The following is a 27,689-nucleotide window of genomic DNA, read 5'->3' on the forward strand; positions in this document are numbered from 1 at the left end:
TCCTGAAGTTTGTCGATGACACGGCAGAAACATTAATCCACCCCAAACCATACTCGTACGGTGCTGTGAGCTTGTAGATCAGCTCTTTGATGCAGGACACCTGCGCGCAACTTAATAGTGGGCATTTGTTTGAGCTCTGATTTTGTGTAACATGGCAAGTAAAATGGTCATTCACATTTTAACCAAAATGCATTGTTGAAACTAGTATATATTTTGCCTATCGTACAATGTTCCCAACAATATCCCGCATATCACTTCCTGCTCTTCAGTCTGCAAGCAGCAGATCTGAATGACAATAGCAGAAGTCTTAAAAGTGTATGTATACTGGCCATTTAGTACAGGGGTGGAGAAAAATGATAAAATTGTGCTGGGGCCATCAACAGCTATAACTCACAACTCTACCGCAATAAATAGCCAAAACTGTTAGGCTTTAGAGGAGCAATCCTAGCTGATTTGCACATTAAAAACAGTGTTTGAGGTTTCACAAACATTCTAAAGCAGTTGTGCAACTTTCAATGTAAAGCTCTGCGTACATATATTCCTTAAGAAAAAAAAAAAACTTCTTAAACCCCTAGAATAATGGAGTTTATAAAAGACAAGCGATTTTATTACTAGGGAGCATCTTTTTTTCCCTCTTTAGATTTTACAAAACATGGATAAAACAGACACTTAACAACTCATGTGTAAAGCATAGTGAGCAAGTGGGGGTTCAAACAAATGCCCCACTGAAACTCTTAAGACAGAACCGGAAAGCTGAACAGAATTGGCCAGTTTGTGCCAGAAAATAAATATTGCACCACATGTATCTGAATACACAACCCTCTAACTCTAGATTAGCTTATACTCCAACATAGAATATATCTTTATTCATAGTTTATATTGGAAATTAAAGGTCTCAAAACCATACAATCCAAGGGGAACCACCTGGTGTCTGACAAAGGTGAAGGTATGAATGACCCAATGAATGAATGACAAGTTGAACTGCCAAGAAAACAAGTTTTTACAAAAGTAAGTAAAAGAAAAAGAAAATATGCACAACCGAAATGAAGAGGCAAAAGTCTCCCCAAAAGAAAAACAAAATTGTACAGTATTTCTTTAAACTGCATTTTCTGTTGATCTTTAACGAGTCTTGACAGTTTGCTGCCTGTGGTTTGCAGGAACAAACTTAAGTCTGGCTTCTAACGTTCTGCACAGGAAGGGGAGTGCCTGAAGACGACCAAAATGGACGGCGATCAGTAGTACTTGAGTTCTTTCACTGTAAAATTTGAACCCATCTGTTCACAGAAGAGAGTTCTTTCTACCAGAGAGAGTGTTTGTGTGTGTTTAGGGTAAAGTAGCGTGGAATGCTCAAAGGGGTTGCAGGACGCTCCTTCCTGCCTCTGATGCTCCGCTGGCCCCAGTCCTCTCCATCTCAGATAACTCCTCAAACACATCCCTGAGGAGAACATTGAACGAAAACCCAGTATATTAAAATTCATAATGCTGCTTGGACCTTGAAAGGGATCTCAACAGAAGCAGAGCGCACGATCGGGCCCCCAGAACCCTAACCAGATTTTTTACGAAGTACAAGAACAAAATCAATTTCAAATTCCTACTACTCGCCACTAATTGAAGGGCATGATATATAAGCAGGCTAAGCGGCTATAGTGAACTTCAATTTACTAACATCACATTCTTGCAGGCAGTGGCAGTAGAATACCAGTTAATGTGGCTACCTGGCCCACATGAAGGTAACATTAGTAGAATGGATTAATCGCTGTAACGTCAGGCTCATGTGGAGTTACAACAGGTGGAGGATGGGAGCGATTTTTTAAAATATATGCACCTAATTTGGATCAGACAGATTCAGTTTATGAGCAGACTACATCGTTGACCATGCTGCACCGTGCAGCCAGCGGAACCCATTCACACACCGTTGACAAATGATTGATGATGACGTAGTAGGAATGGACTTTTTTGGGCAGCTGTTGATGATTTTACCCAAAATACATTTGGAGACAATGGCGGCTGCTATTGGTAAATGTGCATAGGCCCCTCCACCTACTGTTGATAGTTGAGGGGGTATGATGATAATGCTTTAAATGGGCCCGCTGCCTGCTGCTCCACATGCCAAAAGGCAGGGCTCGCAAAGTGTGACCAAGTAAACTTCTGTGTGATCGTGATCTGACAGCTGGAGTCCCGGGCCGGGGAAGTGCCGTAACCTCCAGCTCCCCCTGACGCTCCGCGTCCCTGAGTATGGGTGTCCACCACCAGACTCCATAATCTAAATAAGAAGTCCCTTTATTTCATCAACTCACTTATGCATGTAGAAGAAGATGTAACCACTGCGGTCACGGTCACGCTGGACAGTGGCTTCCAGTGTGCGCGACACATCCAGGTCATTGTAGGTCAACCACGACTGCTTCTTCATGTCATACACGTCACTGATGTAATGACCTGTTTGAAGGATAAAGATGGTGTTTTTTTTCAGTTCAGTTTGACACATCTGAAGTCAGTTCCTATCTAGCCTGGGCAGCATATCTTTTCGTGTCTATGATCCGGTCGGGAGCGGAAGTAACTCCAGTAACACCAGGCGCGTCATCCGCGTCATCAGGTGGCCGGATGGGCAGATCTGGAAAGACGTCACCCCAAAATAGGTCCGCCCTAATAAAATCCTTGATGCGGCGTAGTTTAGCTTATTTTTTTAATATAAATGTGCGTGCACTATCCGGAGACTATTTAGTGTCTGTATTATCCCACGGGGAAATTCTATTCCATTTAAATAGGGATTGGGGAACCAAAACAAAGCGGCACCGCAAAACCGGATGGGCAGAATCCAGAAAGAGAATTATTTTCTTTTTTTTGTTTTCAGTAGGCGTGGTCTAGACCGGATCATATGGGTCTTTAATAACGCATACCAGGCTTTCCTCCGAGGTGGAAAGACTGGTGACGCGAGGTTAGTTCCTATCAGTTACAACGTCCGTGCAGTAACTTGGCGAGGTCATTTTGTTTTGCTTCACATTCAGACACAGGTGTTCTTACCAGAGGATGAGCTGCTCCCGATGTGACTGACTACACTGATGAGTCTGAATGAGTTTGTCACGTCTCCACTCTGCAGACAAGAGGGACAATTAGCCAAGCGGTTAAAGGGGAATTGAGGGTGCTTGTGTTCACTTCTACTATTAAAAAAAACTGGAAATATGCAGCAAATATTGAATGTAAAATAAAAGTTGACCATATGCCTGAGATGGTAACAAACTTCCAGAGACGACTGTTAAATGGAATCCTGTGCAACCACCCAACGACAGCTAATCGTGTCAAGGTACATGGTACTTGTGGTGAGGGAATTTATAATTTTTTCGGGGTGCCTGGTTGCTCAGCCAGTTAGTGAATCTGGCCCGTCTTGTCTTTCCCATCTCTCTATACTGAACAATCTGAGAAGCGTAATGCGAAGGGGAAACGAATATATAACATGAAACCTCAACATTTCCTGACGATATTTCCAGGTCATTTATGCTAGTAACAGTGGAAATGTTACATATTTTACCTTTAACAATGGAGCAGAGGTAAACATTACAGTATACTCAACAGGTATCAAATATTTTCTGGCAGTAGATGAGCTACCTCAGCATTCCTTTTTAGGTCCTCAGCCTCTGCATCAGTGTACTCCATGTCAAGCACATCTTCATTTCCAGAGTCTTCATCTGAGCACAGCAGCTCTGGTAAAGTGTTGTTGAACTCTGGTGGGTGAAAGGTTGGGGAGAAAGGCGAAAAACAACTTAACCACATTAAACTGGCATCCCTATTTTGGGCAAACCCACATTAATTTATTTATGTTTTGAAAATAGCTGATCTACAAACTCAAAACCACACATGAGCTTGTAGATGGTCTATTTTAAGTATTCGTCCTAAGACAACGTAGGACTTAAGTGGTTAAATTCTGCAGCAGTTTATGTACATCAAACGGGACTTGCCTACGATTATCGGAATTCACATGAAAAAGCCCCTGAAAAAGCGATGTTTGTATTTGAATGTGTTTGTTTAAATGTCTAAGTTTTACAAAAAGGCATTGGCAAGTACAAGTAGTTTAACTTTGGGATGGAAAGACAGAACAGAACCTTTGAAAATGAAGAGCAACTAAATGATACCTAGAGTTGAACTCTTGGTACTGGTATAACTGACCACTTCAAATAAGGAACTAGTTCAAATAAGGAACTGAAGTATATGATGAGCGTTTTCCCCATTTCTAATTGTCTATACTTTTACTCCACTACATCTCGGCAAATATTGTACTTTTACTCCAGTACAATTATTTGAAAACTTTGCAGATATAAAATATTACATTATAAAACATAATTTAACCACTTTAGTCTCATTTTATACCTAGGCTATTCGAAAATAGCTCACAGCTTGTAGATCTGCTATTTTCAAACATTTTAGTACTTTCACTTTTGGTACTTTAACACATCGAGTGCCATAAACGGTCCGGACCGTTTTTGAGGATCCAAACGAGAAGTGCCGAAAACGGTCCGGACCGTTTTTGACCCAATTCTATTTTTATACGAGTGGCCCACGTGGGGCGCTAAAACGAAACTTTGACATCACCCAAGGAGTTTCTGAGAAGAAGAGGCTGGATGTGGCCTCACCATGTCAAAAATCCTTCCGGTCGGCGTTTTCAATGTTATCTCCTTGACTAAAAGCTTAATATCTCCATTTCTTTTTAACGTGGTGGAAACGAGACGTTTTCGATCGGCGATCACGCTGCAATGGAGGATCGCGTTGGAAATATTATTGTTCCAGGCGTTAGTCGGGACCCTCCGCCGTCTCGCACGCACGCTTTGTTTACATGCACTTCCGCGTCGGGGCTTCTACAGCACGAAACGTATAACGCAAGTGGATGGAAGAAATGCAGGCACTCAACGTATAATATTTTAATAAACCTCTGGCACCCAATGTGTTAAGTACATTTTGAAACCAATACTTTTGTACTAATTTTTAATTACAGACTTTTAGTAGCAACAGAGTACTTCTACATAGCAGTATCGATACTTTTTCTTAAGTAAAACATTTGAGTACTTTTCCCACTGCACTGAACTCCTCTCTCACGGTGGGGGTCACATTCTATACCTTGCAAACTCAGTTCCGTGGCTCTCTTCAGTTCGTCATCCTCCCTCATCTCTTGGGCCTCCTGCAAGGGGTCGAGGGAGAGCACATTGGTTCCGTCAGACTTGGGTGATGATTCAGTCAGACTGGGTGATGTTGGGGTTGAATGTTCTGTTCTACTTACATGTTCCTGAAGGCTCTGTGCCAGGGCTTGCTGCAGCTCCTGCTCTTCTCGCTCCTGGTCCAAACTGTACTGCTGCTGGACCCAGTCCAACTCGCCCTGTTGCTGCACGCCGTCTGGAGTCTGGTTCTCCTTGTTCTCATCCATGGTCAGGTCCAGGGAGGCCAGAACATCTGCAACAAGCAAAGGAAACAATAAACATCAGTCATGTCAGACTATTTCCTCCCCAATCAGCTAAACCAAGCTTTAGGTTTAATTGATGGTGAAGAAATCTCCATTCATACAAATTTAAGATAGGCTCAGATTACAGGATTTAGGAAATCTGGCAGCATCACACACACAAACTACAGGATAATCTGATAAGATTCTCTTCAAAACATGCACAAACCACAACATTTACAATAATTGGGCATCACACACACTACAGTATTCTATTGGTATTAAGATTATTGGGCTTGCCCGAAAGCAGCATCTCACGTGATCAAATGCAGAAGCAGTAGCATAGTAGCAGATGTAAACAACGAACCACTCAAACTAGAGGATAATCTTGCCTAATAATCGCTCCCCATCTAAACTGGGTTAGGCAACACCCCCTGATTGTCGGGAGGGCGGTTCTCTACAGCAAATACCCTAGATTATCTTGTAGTGTGGGCGTACCTTTAGATTTGGATTATTTTGTTTCCAAATTCTTCCATTTACACCACAGGCCTAACGTTTGTTAAAGAAAAACACATTTTAACCAGTTAAACCCTCTATACTAAGTAAACTGATAGTTGACTGGGGTCAGCTCTGTACTTGGTCCGCTTTTCTTTCCTTTTTTGCGAGTCGTGACATGTTGTGAGCTTGTAGATTGAAAGATTTTTGGTGAATATTCCCCCAAAACAGGAATGCTAAGGTTTAAATGATTAAACTTGTAGTAATATACTGTACCCGTAGGCTGTTTGCTATCCGTCTCCACCAGACCACAGTGATAGTCCAGTTCTTGAGCGTCAGCATCCCCAAAGCCTGTGTCGGGACTCATCCTCGGCTCATCCTCCAGAGGGGATTCAGCAGGGAGTCCCGCCTCCTGTCGACTCATCGCTATCACTGCAGCCAGCATCTCTTCATCATTTAACTCTTGTGGCTCCTCTGTAGACCCCCGCTGAACGAACACACACAAATTGATGTAGTCTTGGATTGAACTGATTAATTGATCAAAAAGAAAGCAAATGGTATAGTGGGCTAATGTCCTTTGCAGCAAAAGAAACCGGAACACAAGTGAATAAGGGGGAACCAGGTCAGGTCACTTATACACAGGGGTTGACACTAAGGTCTCAGAGGCACTTGCCCGTCGGGCAAGTACAGGTCATTTTCTACTTGCCCACAGGTCTTGCCCACTTGCCCGAAAAGTAAATCATCCTTTATAAAATGATAGGTACCATTCAATTAAACACTTATTTGTTTTACTTTCTACTTTATGGGGCTGCACGATAAAAAATGTCATACCTCAATATGTATGCCAAATATCTAAATAGCTATGAATATGACTATGGGTTGAAGGTAGGGTAAGTGATATTTCTTGGTTAAAACAAAAAGGGTTTTGTTATGGGTTAAAGCTCTATATTCTGATAGCACTCATTGCTATAGAGTGTTTGTTCAGTAACAGGGGTCTCTCTGTCTCCCCAGCTCTTTGATAGACAGAAAATAAATTTCCAGTTAGGTGACACCATTTCAGCCAATCAGGAGAGAGTACCCATTTATCAGCTTCATTTTTATAATGTTCCAGTTCCAATTTTACATGCACATTTCTTTGTGTCATCACTTCCAATTTCACTTGTTTAATCTGTATCCTGTCTGAGTTCTCTGTCCTGATTCGATAAAATTGGTATCCTGACTCGAAAAGGCATTTTCTGTTGTGTTTAATAAAAAGAGCTGGAGAGACAAAATGTGCACCTGCCCGTGGGGCAACCAGATAGAAAACTTCACCTGCCCTACCATTTTATTTACCTGCCCCGGGCAGGCGGGCAGGTGTTAGTGTCAATCCCTGTATACAGATATAAACTTCTAATCATCTAATCTGGCAGTAGACCCACCTCTTCTGGCCGGTCATCCTCGTCAGGGAGGCAGTCGCTAAGGTGTCGCTTGCGGCTCCCATTCGTCTTCCTGTTCAGTTCCTCTTCACTGTCCGAGTCCAGGAGGATGGAACTACAGCTGGAAGTGGATACTTTACCACCAGCCCTCCTGAATACACACAATCAGTAAAGTAATTTAAAAAATTTAAAATGATATGACTGGCACTTTTCTGTAAAGTGGACACTGTAGTAATAATAATACCAGCCACCTTCTAGTTACTAGCATACATTTAATCATCCATGTAAATGGTGCAAGCATTTACCGGAGAGGTGCTGAAGATGAATTGACTGACTGGGAGGTCTTGAGTGTTCGGGACCTTTAATAAAAACATTTAACGGGTCAGAATCCATGCCATTTTGTTTTCTTTCAGACACCAAACTATTCTATTATGATAAGGTAGGTGGGTAGCTCGCATTTATTTGGCGATCTGTGTGTGTGTGTGTGTCCTTACAAGGCTGCCTGGGCACTCCAGCACAGGCTGAGAGGGGGCCGCGTGGCTTCTGTGCAGTGGGATGACAGGGTCAGGTAGCGGGGAATCATCACCTGTTGTCCAAGCTTGCTGTTCAAAGACAGTTGCGCATTGAAGCTGTAACGCTTCAGGTGGAGGATGAGTACCCTGTGGGTGTGGAAGTGTGATGGAACGAGAAATAATTGGTAAAAAGGGGAGCTTTGGTTTCTATGCAAAATTGTGGCCCCATCACTGTATATAAAATATTTTTATCAACAGGTAAATACTGTATGTAGCATATTATGAATGTTATTGTGGAACAATAAAGCAGAGAATAGAATTCAGGGATTACAGGACATATTCAATTTAAGCTATTGTGGGTTGTGTTAAGTGGGTGAGCAGACACTGTGCGTGCGTGTGCGTGTGTGCGTTCTCTGGCCTGTACCTGGGCAGTTTGCTGAATTTATGCATCACTGTTGCCGATTTCCCACTGCACTTCTCACACGAATACTCGATTTCTTCCATCTGTAAAAAGGATGTTGTGATATTAGGTTTTCACTTGTTTTAATAACTTTATATTAATATGTTTGCACCTGTTAACACTGAGACTTTAGAGACATTCTACACAAAGTTGGTAAATGCAGAATTTTGTGGAAAAATGCTAAACGAAATGAGCAGGAAATCCCAAAACAGGGCAGATGATACAGTAATGCTATCCCTCCCCTGCTGCATGGTAAACCAGTACTGAAACAGTATGATACTAGTTTAAAAACAAAAAGGTACTAGTGCCATTTCAAAACATTTGATACTTGTTCACTAAATTAATGACTGATCTGGTTAATGAGGATCTGTCTCTTTAAGAACAGCACTAAAAGCCATGATTGTGCTAGTGATGTACAAGGAAATAAACCATGACTAAGTTTGAAATATGAACCGCAGCCCATGTGACAGAGAGGATCGGTGCAGATCGGTACATCTTTTTGTATATATTCTTTTTAAATCTTGAAATAAATTAGATGTTTTTTAGCACAAATCTTCTCTTCTGGGGGACCCTGGCACAAACCATTTTTAGATGGGGTGGTCCGCGGCCAAATACATATCGTTTTGGGGGGTCCTTGGCACAAAAACAGTTTGAGAACTACTGATTTAGAAGGCATTTGTAGAATCGCCCTCAGATCTTAATGGGTTAAAACAAATTACTGGGGAAAAAAAAACATTACGCATCATATCCTTGTCACAGGTTCAAGCCTCACCCTGAAAAAGAGGTCCAAAGAGTCCTGGATGGAACGCAGCGGGAGGGTTTTCTTTCTGCGCGGCAGATCGATGGACAGGTCATTGAACTGCTCCCTCTTGGTCACTACCTCGCCACAGCTGCAGCACACAAATGCAGGCAAGAAAATACATTCATTTTAACAGCTGTTTAGCAAGGAATCCTACGAAAGGTTATTTTGCTCACAGATGGCCATTTCCGAAGAGGGAACAGGTCTCACCATTTGCAGGTGATGGTGTGCTGCACCTCAAACTCCATGTTGACCACCACAGGGCAGGTGTAGATGCGGGAGGTGTCGGCCTCCTCGCTGGGCTCTGCCTTGGCGACCGGTGATGTAGCCGCCGTCTGCTGGGCATCATCCCACACGGCAGACGAGGATGCAGCCGCTTCATTTCTCCAGCTCTTGTTCATCTTTTCCACGTCCTCCTTTAGCTGGTCCAGACACTGGCTCAGGAACTCATGGGCATCCTGGAAAGACACAATTCAATAAAAGACTGAACAAGTATTGAAACAAAAAAGCATTAACTGCAGAGAACAATTGCAGAACTTTGTCCAGGCACTACTAAGTAAGAGAAGAGGTTCCAAGCAATCGATCAAAAATGTTGTCACGGACTGCAAACAAGTATGGCAATTAAGTATGGTAACTGCCATTGTGTGTGATGCACATCCGATCACCTTGATATATCAGCATGTGTCAGTTATAATAACTTGGATTTCATTGGCTTATCTCCTTGGTGGTAAGACATGTCCTTAGTGTGATTAAGTCTATCTTGTTAAAAGACAACCAGGCAGCCAGTAATATGCTAGCTGTTTCAAGTTTTTAACAACAGACGTCTTCCAGTTTACAAAACCATCTACACCCAACAGGACACCAAGCACCTATGTTACCGTTCTTACATTTTGCATGTATCCAGAGAAGCGCTCGGCCGTGGCGGAGATGGCGCTCTTCACCTTCCTCAGGAGGTCCTTCTTTGTCTCTGGACAGCCCACATCCTTCTTTGCCATGAGGTGGGCAAAACGCCTATACGGATCAAATAAACCAAACTGAAGTCACACTGCTTTCTGAAGAGGCTTTTTATGAGCTTTTAATGTCCAATGAAGGATTTAAGTACGAGATAAATACTTAAAACAACTCAAGGTTGCACAAATAATATATGCTTATTGCTTAAAAATGTTGTGAACCCATGAACCTTTTCAAGACTGTCACTCCACATTTGACTATTTTTGGGGCCTGAATCATGGTCTGCACAAGTGTGCAAATGACAATGCCTGGCACAAACGCAGATCCATGGTGAAAATACTCCACAAACATGCGCTCGTGGAGGTAATAAAGACAGAGGAGAGGAGAGCACAAATCCAAAGGACAGATTCATTCAGTCGTTTCCCCCAATAGAAACCCTCACTGCAAAGGCGGTAATGTTTGTGTGACGTTACAATTTCCGCATGAAATAGACCTCACATAGCTTTAAGCGTAAAGACTTGAGATTAGTGTGACACACATCGAGTCACTCAGCTACTGCCATGTTCTGTCTACAAGCAAAGCATAAATACGTTCGTGTCGTGCTACCTGAGCAGTGCGTTGATGGGCACCTTCTTCCAGGGGATGCCTTGTTTTAACATATCATTATTGAAGGAGGGGAGGCTGAACAGGGATTGAAGAATGGCGTTCATGTAACACGTGTTACCCAGGTTGGAGAACCTACAGCAAATTGAGCGGGGAGGATTAGTCAACAGTACATGTTCCCAATAGAATTACACAGCTCAATGAGGAAACCCCCCCCCACCAATGATTTGTTTGACAATATTTATGATAATCTGTGTCCCTGATTGGCCAACCCGTCCCATCAGCTTCACGGATTGGCCGAGCTTTGGAAACCCTCTGTGATAATGTACTCACCCTTGCAGAGGGGGCTGGGGCTGAGCCAGGGTCGACGGCCGTTGCTTGTTCCAGCCACCGTATTCCAAGGATGGGCGCACTTTCTTGAATGGAGTGGAGTGGTTGGGCTGCATGAGGCTTCTCTTGGCTGCAGGATACTGGGCGGCACTGGATGGCCTGAAGGAACAGTGAGGACACGCAGATGAGTAAATGTTAATTGTTTAACTGAAAAGTCCTGTCATGTTTCAGTTTTAAATATTTCCTTACGGCTTCACTGTTCAAATGTTTTGGTGCCATCACTGAAATGTTCCTCGAACGTACTATGTGCAAATGTATCTGGCGATAAAAATGAATTCTGGTTCTAAAACTGACAACAATTACTTACAGCCAGGGAGCATATTACTTCATTGCAACAAACCCAAAACTTAAATTTATGTGATTTTTACCTGGCAACCATTCCATTCAAACATCTGTAGCTCGTTCACTGTTGAAACGTCATATAGAGATCTTACCTGTCCAAGAAAGAGCTCACTGATCGGCTGCCATAAAACGACGTGGGCTGGAGAGGGGTTGAGCTGAGTGGAGCTAATGGTCAAGACACAAAAAGGATCATGGTTCAAGTGTCTCACATTTAACAACATCCAATTAACAGCTCACGTCTTGCCATTACAGTTTCTGTAATAGCAAAAAGGCAATTAGATAATGAATACTGTGGTACCTGAGCTACGGTTCTCCTCAGCCTGTTTCAGTTTCTCTTTGCAGCTTAACAGGTACTTCCGGGATGGGTCTGGCGTCGCCTTATTATTGCTGAGGGAAAAACATAACTTTGTGATACTGTGAATTATTTACCATCATTTAGTTTGATATACACCGGTTAAATCTAACCAAAAGAACACACAGCCATCTACATTGCAGGCTATTTTTCACAATGTTACAAAATTCCAAGTCTTGTCCATCTCACTTCAGCTCTGGTCAGTTTTTGAATTAAGCACCTCTCCAGGTGTTTTTAATTATTAAATTAATCAATATTCATTTTATGCTTTACCTTGACGAGTCATTTTCCTTGGGATAGTCCTCAGTCAGGTCACTGTCCGAGGTCAGCAATCTCTTCCTCTTCTCACTCCTTAAAAAGCAAAACATACAGCATTTGTAATGAAGCCACAGACATTTATTTCTACATTTGGTAGACTAGCCATCTTGCATTGTTCCAATAAAAGACAACAAAAATATTACAGCGGGGGAAAGTCGTCTGGCAAACATATATAAATGAGTAAAAATAATAAATAAAGTAAAAGAGTTGGACCTGTTTTCCGAGAGGCCTGTGCGGATCGGAGTGGAGGTTGCTCGGCTGGGGCTGCCCAAGGGCTTCCGTGGTGTGGTGTCTTCCCTACCGTCCGCACTCTGCCGCCTCGGGGTAGTCTGATAGATGGAAGGTTTTTTATTAGCACAAGTAGAAAGACATAGCTAGATCCACTATAAGCACAGAAATGCAGGATTTTTTAAATAAAATGATGCTTTGTTTGGCTATAATAATAGTTCTGTGCCCTTTAGTTGTTTGGGGGGTATTCGTTACTCTACATTTGCATGTCATAAGTGAAATTCATCCCCTGCATTTACCCAATCCTAACTATAAAGAGCAGTGGCCACTATTAATAAAGCGTCCAAGGAGCAGTTAGGGGTCGTCTTGCGGACTGGGGGGATGAATCGATTCCCAGGCAACCACTCTAACTACTCATCTACTATTCCCAAAGATTGTATACCTGTCGTTCTCCAGATGGACTGGTCTCATTTTTGACAGGCCGGTTTCCCAGTACGAAGCTTGCGCTGCCATGTGACATTTTTAAAACTGCAAATGAAAAAGAAAATAAAAAAACAAGTGAGAACACAGAACTGGCACCAATAGGGTAGAGTTACATTTCTTTTTGTTCGGCTTCTAAGGGCATTGCAGCAGCATAAATAATGATAGTAGTTATATAAATAAAAAAAAGACAGTCTGCTATTAATAAGAGAATTAAGAATAGAAATGTTATCAAGATATACACAAAACAGATACCCCTCCAAACATTGCGGGAGCATAAATGGGGCTTTAGACATCCGTCTTGAAATTAACACCTTGTTTTCCTTCTCACAATCATTATTGTGTGTAAGATATAGCGATTAGCCATTTGTACATAAGAATGTCAAGAGAGAGCCCTCAATGCTTTGAATATACTTCTACATACTGCAGGGATCCACAAGGATAAAATTGTTGTCCACAAAGTAGGTATTGTTCACTACCTTGTTTTCCTTGCTTCACCTTCTCCAGGTATTCTTTGGTCTTCTGGGTCACAGCAGTGGACATTTTATCCAGGGTGATGATACAGTGGTCCTTTAAAGTGAGCGAGATTCGGTTCTGGTTCTGGGAAATGTTCTTCACATTCTGGTTGAGCTGAGGAAAAAGGTAAAAACAGATGCCTGTCAAATGTCACTGTTGTGCTTGCTCTTGCCATGTCTAACTCATATCTACAAGCAAAGAATAATAATGTTACCGCTTCTTTTCATCATCTGCCTTTGTAAATGTTGTCACTTAAAGCAAATCACCTTGTGACACACCTAGTTTGTTAAAAGTTTAGAAATGAATTAACTCGCCTGAAAAATGTGACCCCCCCATATACAGTGTGTGTATACATCACACACACACACACACACACACACACACACACACACACACACACACACCCCCCTCTAGGGGGAACATTTGGCCAAGCAGCAGATGTAAAACCTCACATCATGTTGTGTTACAAGCTTGTAGTTTGACTATTTTCGGCAAAGAAATTTGGTGTTATGGGAAAAGCGGAGTGGGACAAATGTAGAGCCCTGGTTAACAGACGCCCGTCAACTAAGTTTAGGGTTTAAGTTAATTAAAAAGGACAATAATGCTAGAAATTACATTATAAATATACCTGGAAAGTTTTCAGACCGCCACAGTTGAATTTGACGCACAGGTTGATTTTGTTGTCTTTCTCAATGATGTCAAAGCTTCCCTCTCTCCACCTGCAGGTGCCTAAGTCTATGCTGTTAAAGCGGATCTTGATAGATCCAGGTCCGCTGGAAAGCTTAGGCATGGCCATGGCTATCTGTCCGGATGGCACACTCTGAGGCTGATCCAACAGATCCTAAAACACATAAAAAAATAAAGACGCATGAATAAAAAACATGTTGCAAACTATTACAGACAGTCAAAGCGACATCAAGCGTACGCGGTTAAACTTTTGAGCTTGCACTCCTTGTATGTATGTGTATGGAAAACTGTCACCAAATGCTGGATGAAAGCGTAGCTGATCAATGATAATTACCATCCAGAGACAGGCTGTTTTGTACAATGACAATTACCCCAGTGTTTAAATAGCAATGCATTGCATTCTTACCACTACAACAAATCCATGATAGTGTTATAGACCGTCCACACCAAGCACCAACTATAAATATGTCGTTCACCGTAGTAGTTATAGTTGTGGCCAGCCACAATATATTTAGTTATAGTGCTTGGTGTGCACGACTTGTTACTCTAAGTATATCGTTGACGTGAAGCAAGAAAATCAAACTGCTACAAATGTCAGAAACATCAAATGTTACCAATCAATTGACAAAATGGGGAGCGGATAATATGAAAAGGCTTTTCCTGAGCAGCTAACAAAAGCCATTGAAAGTTGCAAAGTAACTGAATCTCAGGTACAGACAGTGTGAAACAGTGGTTCTCAAAGCAAGGCCTGGGAACCCCCAGGGGTCCTTGAGGGGGTCGTCAGCAAAATGTGTTAATGCAGCATCACAATCATTTTAAGCAGTTTGTCCTATTTTTGAACATTTTTGAAAAATCTTGGGGGAAAAATGATTTTTTTTAAAACAAATATTTTCTGGGGTCCCTGGCACAAAACATTTCCAGATGGGGGTCCATGGCCAATATAAATATAAATTTAGGGGGTCCTTGGCACGAAGAAGTTTGAGAACCACTGGTGTGGATTCTGTGGAAGACTAAAGAAAGTAGTTCAAAGTCAAAGCAAACAAACTCAAAACAAAAGCACCAGCACGTTTCAATTAACACAACCCCCCCAATCCGACAGAACCTGAATGAGATGCTTCCAAATGTAAGATGTTAGCTGACAGTTAACAGATCTTAACACATAATGATAATACTGTATGTCCCAATGTTGACTAGTAGCATCACAGCCTGTGTTACCGTTAGCCGCAGCAGCTAGCATAAATGACTGTGTGTAGAGCTAACGTTAGGAGTCACACGGCTCTATTGCAGTGTTGCCATGTCGGCTTATTATAAGCGACTTTGGGCTTCTTTTTCTGTAAAGCTGCTTTTCGTTTCGAAAGTGTACTTGCTTATTTGGGCTTGCTTCCAAGTTGCTGTTATTATTTGTTTATACGTAAGTAGTTCTAAAATATTTTCATAAATGTTTTGTGCCAGGTTACAGGGAGCATTTGTGATGTTAGAATGGATATTCCAAATATTCCGCATTTTATTTCATGGTTTTTGAAATAATGCATAATAGGTTTAATTGAAGTGCTTCTTTTGGGCTTGTTTTCCTAGACCTGGTTGCTTATTCCTCTCACAAAATATGGCAACACTGCTCCATTGGCTAATGTTAGCTAGCTACACACAGTCAATTAAACAACAGCTAAATGTATGGAGCCGCTCCATGTGTAGCTACATTTAGCTGTCCTTTAATTTAGCTACATTTAGCTGCCAACGTTACGGAGGTACGGTCTCTTTAGGGCCGCCAAAGACAACAGCGAGCTAACGGGGGTGATCAATGGATGGAAGGAAAAAACGGGCCACCATTAGCTAGCGAACTAGCACGAAAGCTAAGCTAACGGGGGCTAATTGTGCGGCTGATGGCCGGCTGGTTGAAAACATTGTCCCAGCACTATGATCCTCATCCTCCACGGCGTCACGCGCGATCCTTACCCCGTTTTGCTTCTTCGCTCCTCTGGGAAAACTTTCGAATAATTCCGATTTGCGGAAGTTTTTCCGGGCGACAGAAAGTTGTGTTTTCGTGCCGGCATTCACCTGCTGTCCTCCCGATGTGATGATGTTGTTGACAGACAGACAGAGCGGTCCTACAGTACACACACACACGACACGACGCCTCGCAGCGCTGCGCGATGATGGCGGGAATGGATTTTTACAGCGGAAATGACGTTGACGCTAGTCTCGCGATGTTGGAGTGGACCCGTATGAGCGTAACCTCGCGTCACCAGACTTTCGTATGAATGCCAATGTATTTATTTATCATTTTTCTGCAGTGGTCGAAGAACAGAAGTACTCACATTTTGTAATTTTAAATAAAAGTATTGAAAACCCAATTTAGAAAAAGTATAAAAGTATTGGTATCAAAATGTACTTAAAGTACCAAAAATTAATAAATAGCCGAAATATGTAGGGATAAAGTGGTTGATGCATGTTTTGTAATAATAATAAATATCTACAAAGTAACTAGTAAAAGTTTTCAAATAATTTCAGTGGAGTAAAAAGTACAATATTTGCCTCTGAGATGTAGTGGAGTAGAAGTAAAACTGTAAAAGTACTGGGAATTGAAAATAATCCAGTAAAGTAAAAACACCTCAAATGTGTACATAAGTACAGTACTTGAGTACATGTACTTAGTTACTTCCCACCGCATTGTGAGCTTGTAGATCGGATATTTCCTCCTACACTCGACCCCATTACGATTCTGGATCCCATAACCCGGAAGGCCGGGGTGCCGTGATTGGTCGAGCAGAAAATAGACCAGCAAATCACAGTGCGAATGAGCGAGTATATCCCTACGACCTATGGGATAATTTACATGACGGGGATCCTTTGGCTGGTTGTTTCTTTCTCTGCTAATATGAACAAAACAAAAAGTCGTGACTGCGTTATTTAAGCTGGGTTATTATTATATCTCAATGAATTAATTACAAAAAGAAGACATTTATGTAACAAGCTAGGGGGGATTAACGGCGTATAAAAATGTCTTCTTTGGTTGTGTAGACGCGCGCGTTTCTGTTAGCATTGTGTTCAGCTTTAGCAAGCGGCTAACGTTAGCTATTGCCATTAGCTTTGACGTGTGTATGTTGCAGTCAATCAGTTTTACTTTTACCCTAGTGTAAACACTTTAAATAATAATAATATTAATAATAAAGCGTAAAGCTGTGTTGCTGTTGCTGCTCGGGGCCGACATTTGACAATAGGGTCTCAACAACCTCCGGGGGAGCATTCTATCCTATCCAGGCGCTGCACAGAATGCTGGCTACAGGAGCAGTGAGTGGATACTGGACTAAACTAACTGTGTGTCTCACATGTTTGCGTTATAGTCAGTGGTGGAAAAAGTACTCAAATTCTTTACTTCAGTAAAAGTACCAATACTGCAATGTAGAAGTACTCTGTTACAAGTAAAAGTCCCAAATAAAAATGTTACTAGAGTAAAAGTACAAAAGTATTGGCATCAAAATCTACTTAAAGTACCAAAAGTAAAAGTACTAAAATGTTTGAAAATAGCAGATCGCAGTTGTGAGCTTGTAGATCGGCTATTTTCAAATAGCCTATGTATAAAATAGGGCTAAAGGGGTTAATGTATGTATTATAATGTAATAATTGATATCTGAAAAGTAACTAGTAACTAAAGTTTTCAAATAATTGTAGTGGAGTAAAAATGCAATATTTGCCTCTGAGATGTAGTGGAGTGAAAGTACTGAAAATTGGAAATACTCCAGTAAAGTAAAAATACCTCAAAATTGTACTTGAGTACAGTACTTGAGTAAATGTACTTAGTTACTTTACACCACTGGTTATAGTGTATGTGTTGTATTATTATTATTATTACAATCAGTGGTAGGAAAAGTACTGAAATGTTTACTTCAGTAAAACTATCAATACTGCAATGTAGAAATACTCTTGTTACAAGTAGAAGTCTGGAATTCAAAATTGACTTGAGTACAAGTACAAAAGTATTCACATCAAAATGTACTTAAAGTACTCATTATACAGAATGTCCCATTTCAAGTTTTCAAATGTATAAAAAATCTTTTGAAAATGGCAGATCTACAAGCTTGTAACAGCGTTGCATCGCTTGTAGATCGGCTGTTTTTAAATGGCAGAAATGTATATAGGGCTGTAGTGGGTAATGTATGCTTTGTGATAATAATCAAAACCTGTTTGATTTTTATTAAGTTTTCTAATAATTGTAGGGGATAATTGTAGGGGAGTAAAAAGTACGAGATGTAATGGAGTAGAAGTCAAAGTACGGAAAATAGGAAATACTCAAAAATACCTCAAAATTATACCGAAGTACAGTACTTGAGTAAACGAACATGGTTACTGTACACCACTGGTTATAGTGTATGTGTATTATTATTATAATACTCGTGGTTCCAAATAATTACATCCCACAACGTGTTTGTTTTACGTGTACAGGCTGTAACCACAGCCCTGGCCCAGGTGGACAGAGAGAAGATCTACCAATGGATCAATGAGTTGTCTAGCCCAGAGACCAGAGAGAATGCCCTGCTGGAGCTCAGCAAGAAACGGGAGTCTGTGCCAGACCTGGCACCCATGCTCTGGCACTCCTGTGGTACCATTGCTGCCCTCTTGCAGGTAAGGACCTGTCTGTGTCCCCAATCCACCAATAGAAATACCCACAAGGGGAGCATTCTGGTGTTCGTATTTTATTTATTTAAAGTTATTTTTAAGACGCTAAATAAAAGCGTGAAAAGTCGTGGAATTTTTGTTAACCCCCAGTGAGTTCCTTGTCGTCCTCAGGGACACTCGGCAGACAGGGTTCATGACTCGGTCAAATACCTAACTGGGGTTCATGTTGGCGTACACACTGGGCCCGTCATATTGGACACGCTATCATTTGACTCGCTTAAAATATCGTCGCTGTCAGGCAGAAACCTCTTGTCTCCATATTTTAACTTTTGTTCCGTAAATTAATGCCCTACTTGATCATACTACAGCATCACACAAAAGTATCAAATGTAGCAGATCCGCCAGCTCGAAACACGGCGCCAAGCATATGCATTTTGATCTTGTAGATCTGCTACTTTTGCTATTATTGAATTTGAATCCTGAAAAGTGACAGTTTTGGACATAATGAGGTTTTCACCCGACAGAGACAATATGCAAGGGTTCAAATTACAGTATTTTATGACTGCATGTTAGGATTTAGCGATTAGAAGCTGCAAGTTGTCAATTACCATATTTATATATTTTAAATGTATATACATTTTTTGTTTCTCATTTCTTTAGGAAATAGTAAATATTTATCCATCGATAAACCCTCCCACGCTGACAGCTCACCAATCAAACAGAGTCTGCAATGCCTTGGCACTTCTTCAGTGTGTGGCCTCACACCCTGAAACCAGGTACAGAATCATTTGTAATGACGGGGAGATTGGGGACCATGGAACGTTGTTTAGTATTGCAGTATTGTTTCTTTATGTGCTTGCCACGTAGACGTTGAGGATCTGTGTGAGTGTCTGAAACCATGGCAATTCGTTTCCACTGAAGAACTTATATTGTAATCAAATGTTATTGGTACTTGTTATCCATGTTATCCACACTGCATGTATCCTTCACTTTTCCATTCCTCATATACTCTAGTTAGTCTACTTGTAATGTTTTGAAGTCCAGAAATGTTCTCATTGTACTGTGATATTAGCCATAATCTCTCTGGATAAAAGCTTTAGGGTGCAGTAAATGCTTAAAATGTAAATGTGAGGACATCCGAGTGCTGTGCTGAGAACCGAGTTCTCCTCCCAGAAATAGTTCCTCCGGCTTTCCCAGGCGCTCCGAACATGAATTTCAGTGCACTGTTCGGCTGTGGGAACTTGAAGGCATCAAGGGATCATTTGCTTGTCACTACACTAGTGACCCCTGCTGGTTGATCTGTGGGGAGGGAATATGGGAGGGATAACACAAACCTAACTATGTGTGCGTTAACTTATGCCCTATTACTATTACTGAGATTCCTCACGGTGAAAATAAGAATTTGTAGACCCCATGTGTATTAGAGGAGGAGCTTGATAGTCTACTCTACACCAGTGCTATGAGCTTTTAGATCTGCATTTTTTTAATAGCCAAAGTATAAAATATGGATAAAGGGGTTAAAATGATTGTAGACGCTTTATTAACACATTTTGCTGGGGACCCCCTGGTACCCCCCCAAGGACCCCTGGGCGTTCCTGGACCCCACTTAGAGAACTAATGCTCTGCATCCTCCCCAGGGGGTTGGTATGAGAGCGATCACAGTAGACATGGGGAATTGGCAGCAGTTAAATTGATGAGTAAAGGGGGAAACACAGAAATAAATGTAAATGAGGTATTTGTGATATCTTGTTCAAATTAATACATGCTGCACGTCTTTCCCCAGGTCGGCGTTTCTTGCTGCTCACATCCCACTTTTCCTTTACCCCTTCCTTCACACTGTGAGCAAAACGAGGCCATTTGAGTACCTGCGTCTCACCAGCCTAGGTGTCATAGGTAAATTATTTTCTTCCACAAAACTAGAGTAGCATTACAGTATATTGAAAAAAGAATATTAGGAAATTCCTTGGATGCAAAAAACGAATATATTAAAAGGTATAAAGAGAACAAAGTATCTGAATGTCACCTGACACGAGAAGCCAGGAGTGCCATTCTGATATTGTGATTACTTCATAGCCTTTATAAATATTTCTCTCGTATTATATTGGTTATGCTTTTGAGACCTGGTTGTTAAAAATATAATTCTCCCATTTTCTCTGATACTGTACAATATGAATCATAATACACAAAGCTTCGTACGTGTATTTATTATTTTTAATTCATAGAAAAATTAAGTTGTGGAAGAATCACAAAACCTTTTTCTCACTCATTCAGTAGAGTGACTTAAAGTTGTCATTTCTTTCTTAACAAAAGGTGCACTGGTCAAAACCGATGAACAAGAAGTGATTAACTTCCTCCTCACCACTGAAATCATCCCACTTTGTCTACGCATCATGGAGTCAGGCAGCGAACTCTCCAAAACAGTAAGTGTCTATTTCAGCTGTTTGTCAGTGTGTACACTAGCAAAGACGATCACTAAACCATTTACTGCTTCCTTTCCATTTCCATTCTATTGCATAGCCCTCTTGCCTTTACTTTTGTGTAACTAATGAACATTTCCCTACAGGTTGCTACTTTCATACTGCAGAAGATCCTGTTGGATGACACAGGTCTGGCCTACATATGTCAGACATATGAGCGCTTCTCCCATGTGGCAATGATCCTTGTAAGTAGGCCTGTCAGCTATTACATAATCGCCTGACTGCAGTTATTTGAACTAAATCGCAACTATCTTTTGCATTATCGTTAGAATCATTTCCATTCATCTATATAAAAACGTCTGGATGGACTTGGCCGAAATGTCATACTTCCATCATTATTTCCATGTTGTTTTCCATACTCTGTTAACGACTTTCCACCTGGCGTCCCTTTTTTGGACATTTAGGACCATTAAGTTTGAAAATGCTAGCATCTCGTGGCGACATGTAGATGGACTATTTTAGCCCTTTTCTGAAAGTTTTTTGACAAATCTGCCCTGTGAAATTTGGGTTTACAAATCCTAAAAGGTAAACAAATGTAATTTTGTATGTATAATTTCAAATGTTTAATGCCCAAAAGAACTCAATTAAATCATTAATCGCAATTATTTGTATGACAATTAACTGTCAACCGAAATGTTCTGATTGTGACAGGCTTGGAAAAGTCAGTTTGCAACTTTGCATGCATTCACATGCCTTAGTGTTTGTGTGCCAACTTCACATTAGTGGTACAGATGGTGATGGTCAACTTAGTGTTTCATGATGTACCTGCTGTATGTTTGATGACGTATTGATTCTCCTCTCTGTCTTTGCAGGGGAAAATGGTGCTTCAGCTTTCTAAAGAGCCATCTGCACGTCTGTTAAAGCACGTTGTGCGCTGCTACCTCCGCCTCTCAGATAATCTCAGGTAGGTCAGAGTTACTCAGTTGGGACTATCGTGCTCATCTGATTGAGGTGGCGTCATTGTGCCACTAGGTGGCAGCCATGTAGTGTTAGTTTTGTCGCCACACCAGTGTAGAACATTCCGTCACCCCGCCAAGCTGCTATCCTGCCATCACTCTAAACTGCTTTCCCTCTGAACGGTTTATTACAATTTCGCTGTTGAACTTTTGACTTCAAAAGTTCAGAATTGGTGTGAATGGTGATTAACACATTAAGACCTGAGGCCGATTCTACAAATGCCTTCTAAATCAGCAGTTATCACACACTCACGCTCGGCGAGCTTGTATATCTGCTATTTTTGAATAGCCAACGCAAAGATCTAAAATGACATGGATGCTTTCCCTGTCTTAACTCATTCACTGCCAGAACTTTTTTTTTTTTGCGTTTGCCCACTGCCAGAGATATTTCTGGCAAGTACTCAGGAGCTGAGATACAAATTTTTTAAGTTTTAAGTTAACAAGGAAGTGGATGGGAGTCTAGATCTTCGAAAAATCATATCTCCTTGGTCTTTGGGTCAAATAATACAAAAAAACAATCGGAAAAAAAAATATGAAAAAATTAAAAGTCGTTTTAGTCGTTCTTGGCAGACAGGGCTTAAGGGACAGAAGTCGTTTTAGTCGTTCTAGGCAGGGAATGAGTTAATGGATACATTTTATTCATGAAGTTAGGAATTTGTCCTAGAGCTGTGACATTGGTGCAGAATGTGTTGACACAAACCATAATTTATGAGACTATTCACACTACAAGTACCAATTTTTAATTCAAAACAGTCTATTCGAAAATTACATAATATTGTGAAATGTGTTACTTACAACATTGGTTCTCAAAGTGGGGTCCGGGGACCCCCAGGGGTACTTGAGGGGGTCACAGGGGGTCCCCAACTAAATGATGGATAGGAACCAAATGGACCCTTATGGGTCCAACTCTGAGAGTGTACAAATTTGTACACTCTCAGAGTTAAATTACATAGATTTTACAATATAAATTGGGGTCCCAGCCCAGGGATAGAAATGCCATTAAATGGAGCCCGTAGCCTAATTCATGTAAAACTGGGGGTCCTTGAATTATTATTTTTTTTATGGCTAGAACCGTAAAAATCTTCTCTTATGGGGGTCCCTGGCTTATCTTTTCAAATGGGGGTCTGCGGGCTAATAAGTGTCAATTTGGGGGTCCTTGACATGAAAAAGTTTGAGAACCACTGACTTAGAAAATATACGCCATGCACTTTAGTTTTTGGACGCATTGACACTTCTTTCTTTCTTTCTTGTACAGAGCCAGAGAAGCCTTGCGCCAGTGTTTGCCAGACCAGCTGAAGGACAGTACATTCGCCCAGGTGCTAAAGGATGACACCACCACCAAGCGCTGGCTGGCCCAGCTGGTGAAGAACCTCCAAGAAGGCCAGGTCACAGACGCCCGTGGCATCCCTCTAGCCACACAATGATGACGTGGATGAATGTGCATGTCGACAATGCACAAACACATGTTACCCATACACATACACTATATGACCAAAGGTCAATGGACACCTTTTGTAATTAGTGTTCCTAAGGGGGTGATTACACCGAGACGCATCGCTACAAGTAGAGACGCTTCAAATACGCCTTAGCGAAACAGCACTCATCGTTGTGCGTCTATGAAGTGGACCTGCATTCGTAACCGAGTGATAAAAGAATCAGTGAAAATGGATTCAAGTAGACCTTGAGTCTAATATCCTTTATGTATTTGCCATTTTCCCACCATTCCTACCATATCTATCGATATCAAAACAGGAAGGAGCGGTGCAAATTGGCATAATATTTAAAATGTGCAAGTTTAAGAGACGCTCGAAAAATGTGACCATTGTCCAAGAGAGGAGCGCACATCAGACGCCCTATATACCATAGGAAAATAATGGTTTTGCTTGCGATGTGTTTCTAGCAAAGCGTCTCAGTGTGATCACCCCTAATTAGTGCCCTTATTACATAGCTACGCACTGCTGAAGTGAAAAGGCATTGCATATCCGGATTGGTTGGTGACTTTTTCAGAATTTTGGCTTTGTTTGGATAGAGACTGTGAACAGAGAGACAGGACAAGTGTAGGGGGAGGGGGCATGAAGCAAAGAGCCTTGGGTTGGATTTGAACCCGGGTCAGCTGTGTAGGACTAGCCATATTAAATGTGGAATGTGCTCTCACTGTGGCACCCCCTACAATGACTTTCTAGACAATTGTGTGCTTGCAATTTATTTGTATCCCCCCGATTTAGTCGTTATGCCAATCCTGGGGATTGGCATAACGTCTAAATTGGAAAATGGAAAGCCATTCCAGAATAGTGGAAAATGTTATATTTGCCTCTGTGCAGGCCAGTCAAGTTCTTCTGCACTTATCTCTACAGTTTCTGTATTGGGGAGTGTGGGCGGCTTGGGGGGAGGACTGTCATTCCTGAAACAGGAAAGGGCCTTCCGCAAACTGACACGAATTTGTAAGCACAAAATTGTCTACAATGTCATTGTAGCTATAGCATTAAGATGTCTATTCACTTGAAAAAAGGCAACTTATTAAGTAAAAACAATATTATGAACCAATAATTAGACACTCATTTTGAGGGGTGTACACTGACCTTTGGTTTTATATATTGTTGTCGGGTGGAAACTTTGTATGTCCAAAACTGCTAGTTTTTTTTTAAGAAATGGAAAAAAAGGAACCTGTGTTCCAATTGATCCAATGTAATTATTATTTAGCCACAAGCTCTTGTTAATACTTTCATTTGTTCAATATTTATAAAACCTACAGACACACTTCACCACTTCAAAAGAAAAAAATCTAAAATAGCGGATGTACAACGCACCGCAATGCACGTTTTTTTTCTGCTTTTGTGTGACATATAAGGAAGTAGGATATTCATTTAGGAAAAAAACTAAGTTGAAAAATGGAGATACAAGTTTCTGTAACGGCGCACACACTCCCTCTCTCTTACACTCTAACCCAAAGGCTTATAAATTAAATTTGATAACTACCCAACGCAGTGTTTTCTCCCAGTTCAGGCTCTTATGGCATCTCATGTCAGCGCATTGTAAGCCTACACAGCCACTGTGGAGGCATGCTGATGTGGATCTGTCAGCAGTATTCCACTGACCATGTACATGTTTCACAACCCTGTGTGCGAACATGCCAGCCATAACTAGCAAAAGAAATGTCCTCCTTCCCCTTTCTTTGGAAAACACTTGATGCCCTCAAACTAGAGGCCAATGTCGGACTGTATAATTTACATTGTGATTATGTCAGTCTCCATGTGGCATAAACCTCAGAAAGATGCTCCCATAGAGACACTTAACAGGACTCTTGTCTGACTTGGGCTCGAGCATGAAACCATGGTGGTGCAGAAACCGTAAAGATAATGCAGGTGTATAGAGGTATGCAGTTGTATAAAAGGTTGACATATGCTTTTGGACAGCTGTATTTTTTATACCACATTTTCTGCCAGTAATTCTTCTCCCGAGATACGAATCAAAATAAAAAAATATTTTTTCTTTCTCTTGTCGGTGCGCCATACTGTAACATTCCACAATAGAAAACTGTTACATTATGCTGCTTGTGTTTGAATAATAAGAGTTTTTGAACATTCCTTTGGACTGGATGTGTTCTGTTTGACAATCAGTTGTCGCATACAGGGAAGACTTTTAAAAATGTACGTTTAATAATATATTACACTATTCTGTAGCTGCAAAAGTGAATGCAAATGATATTTACTGTATTTTGAGCATATTGAGTATACTGACAACACGCCGATGGAGTTCTCAGACTACATTCAACGATCTGTTTGCTTCAACTCTTACCGGTACATTAGTGGGTAATTCTCCCACAGGTTCCATTATCCCCATGAACGAATGAGTCGGCCATCAGTATGCCTGGATCAAAGGAAGATTCACTATCAAACACTGCATTTATGATCAAAATGGATCCCCAGACGAGCTGTGCCGTAAGTGTATATTGTGTTTTTGTCTGCTTTCCTGACAGGAAAGTGCAATCTAATGTAATTATGAAGTACATTAGGGTGGTTGGGTGAAGTTTGCAATATCGTATGCAGGCAATAGGGAAAATAACTGATGTGTAGTCATGTTGTGAACTGCTAGAAATGCATGGTTTCAATTATGCAAAAGTGCAGTCGGATGGATTTCCATCAACTTGCTTGTATTTGAGAAAATGGCAATTTTTGGGGGGGTGAATGTATTTATATACACCCACTCTTCACAAACTATGTACTCTAGGGAAGAAGCTATTCTCTGGAAAGAGGAAGCTGTTGGTAGCTATTGTTCACCATTGGTAGTTTTCAAAACGTCCCAAACAAGATCTGAACTATTGGCTACTGGCTGGATTGCCATGGTCTCTTTTGTAATTTAACCAAAAGTTGTTTGTATATTTTGAAAATACAACAATACTCAAAAATAATGGAAATGCGTATTTCAAATACATGTAACAAACACTGCCCATCTCCCTCGAGGATGAACCCCACTGATTTTGGTGACCCCATGGCCTTTCCTCTAGCGCCACCATTAGACCAAAATGTCAACAAGATATCTCAAAATGTAATTGGCGGATTACGATGAAAATGTATTAACGCTGCTAGCCTTTGACCAGTGAGGAAGTGGACAGCATTTAGCATGTAGGCTTGTTAAACCAAAAATGTATCATGCAGAAGACATCTACATCACATCTACATCACCAGTTATAACACACCATAGCTCTATATCAATGTATGCCATAAAAGTCAAAGTGAAGGAACATCATCCATATTGAATTTATGTGAATTGATTTATGTCACATAGCCTATATATTTGCAATGCACATGGGGCAAATGAAGAACAAAAATGTAATGGGAAATGATATATGGTGCATTCAGGGAACAATCTATCTGCAGCATGTGGCACATACTGGTGTTATTGATCAGCCTTGATTGGTCTGCCCTCTTAATGTAGATAAACCCACTTGCGTTATGCATATTCAACCAGACATTTATATTGTTCTTCATCACAGTCCTTCCATAGAGGCAGAAACAAAATTGACACAGAATGGTATCCTAGTGTCGAACAACATAATATGGTGAGTTACATTTTCCCCTGAAAGAGATGATTGATTATCTTTTCACTTGTTTTGTTTCCTCTCTTCATGCCTACTTATTTTCCTTGAGTGCAAACCTATTTTGTATGTTTTATATATATATATATACACAATACATACATATACTGTATGCAGGTCCCTATGTACATGAATGCAGACTTCTTGTGTAATCTGGTATAAATCTAATACATATACACAGAGATTCTGCTTGAGGCACAGCCCTTGGCTTCGAGCACGGGAGTGTGGAGAATCCAGTTGGATCAGAGAGGCGGTGTAATTATTTGAAGGCATGCAGAGCAAGGGAGGGAGCAGGGATGGGAGCAGTGGTGGGAAAAGTACTCACATTCTTTACATTTTTTACCCACAATTGCCGTGCTTTTTTACTAAAGATCAGAAAATCATTTGAATGGGGGGGATCTGTAAAGTACGGTGTACTGTAAAATAGCCAGTGGTGGAAAAAGTACTCAAATGTTTTACTTAAGTAAAAGTATCAATACTGCAATGTAGAAATACTCTGTTACAAGTAAAATTCAAAATTTACTTGAGTATAAGAACAAAAGTATTGGTATCAAAATATACTTAAAGTACAAAAGTA

At 41.0% G+C, this 27,689-nt stretch overlaps 2 protein-coding genes across 4 annotated transcripts; one reads left to right on the plus strand and one right to left on the minus strand.

Annotated features, from left to right (window-relative positions):
- Positions 1-827: 827 nt before the first annotated feature.
- On the minus strand, positions 828-16,117 carry usp37 (ubiquitin specific peptidase 37). 3 transcript variants are annotated; one of them, XM_080456617.1, is made up of 24 exons: positions 15,924-16,117; positions 13,935-14,124; positions 13,247-13,423; positions 12,730-12,815; positions 12,273-12,388; positions 12,015-12,092; positions 11,688-11,776; positions 11,482-11,554; positions 10,991-11,146; positions 10,661-10,792; positions 9,991-10,114; positions 9,314-9,561; positions 9,077-9,194; positions 8,269-8,348; positions 7,827-7,991; positions 7,638-7,691; positions 7,336-7,483; positions 6,194-6,404; positions 5,267-5,436; positions 5,107-5,167; positions 3,604-3,719; positions 3,022-3,091; positions 2,298-2,436; positions 828-1,435 (listed from the first exon to the last, which is right to left on the minus strand). In XM_080456617.1, the coding sequence occupies exons 2-24, from the start codon at positions 14,077-14,079 to the stop codon at positions 1,348-1,350; spliced, it is 2,844 nt and encodes a 947-aa protein (XP_080312743.1). In that variant the 5' UTR covers positions 14,080-14,124; positions 15,924-16,117; the 3' UTR covers positions 828-1,347. The 3 variants fall into 3 exon arrangements, with proteins under 3 accessions (XP_080312743.1, XP_080312745.1, XP_080312744.1); XM_080456619.1 differs by having other exon boundaries at positions 13,247-13,397; positions 13,912-14,124; XM_080456618.1 differs by having other exon boundaries at positions 16,026-16,074.
- Positions 16,118-16,803: 686 nt separating this feature from the next.
- cnot9 (CCR4-NOT transcription complex subunit 9) lies at positions 16,804-25,601 on the plus strand. The gene is made up of 8 exons (XM_080457152.1): positions 16,804-17,258; positions 18,411-18,590; positions 19,245-19,360; positions 20,368-20,477; positions 20,895-21,004; positions 21,148-21,246; positions 21,874-21,965; positions 23,273-25,601. The coding sequence occupies exons 1-8, from the start codon at positions 17,241-17,243 to the stop codon at positions 23,439-23,441; spliced, it is 894 nt and encodes a 297-aa protein (XP_080313278.1). The 5' UTR covers positions 16,804-17,240; the 3' UTR covers positions 23,442-25,601.
- The last annotated feature ends 2,088 nt before the right edge of the window (positions 25,602-27,689 follow it).

Source organism: Gymnoscopelus braueri, assembly GCF_963280865.1.
Source record: "Gymnoscopelus braueri genome assembly, chromosome: 18".
In the NCBI taxonomy this organism is placed as follows: domain Eukaryota; kingdom Metazoa; phylum Chordata; class Actinopteri; order Myctophiformes; family Myctophidae; genus Gymnoscopelus; species Gymnoscopelus braueri.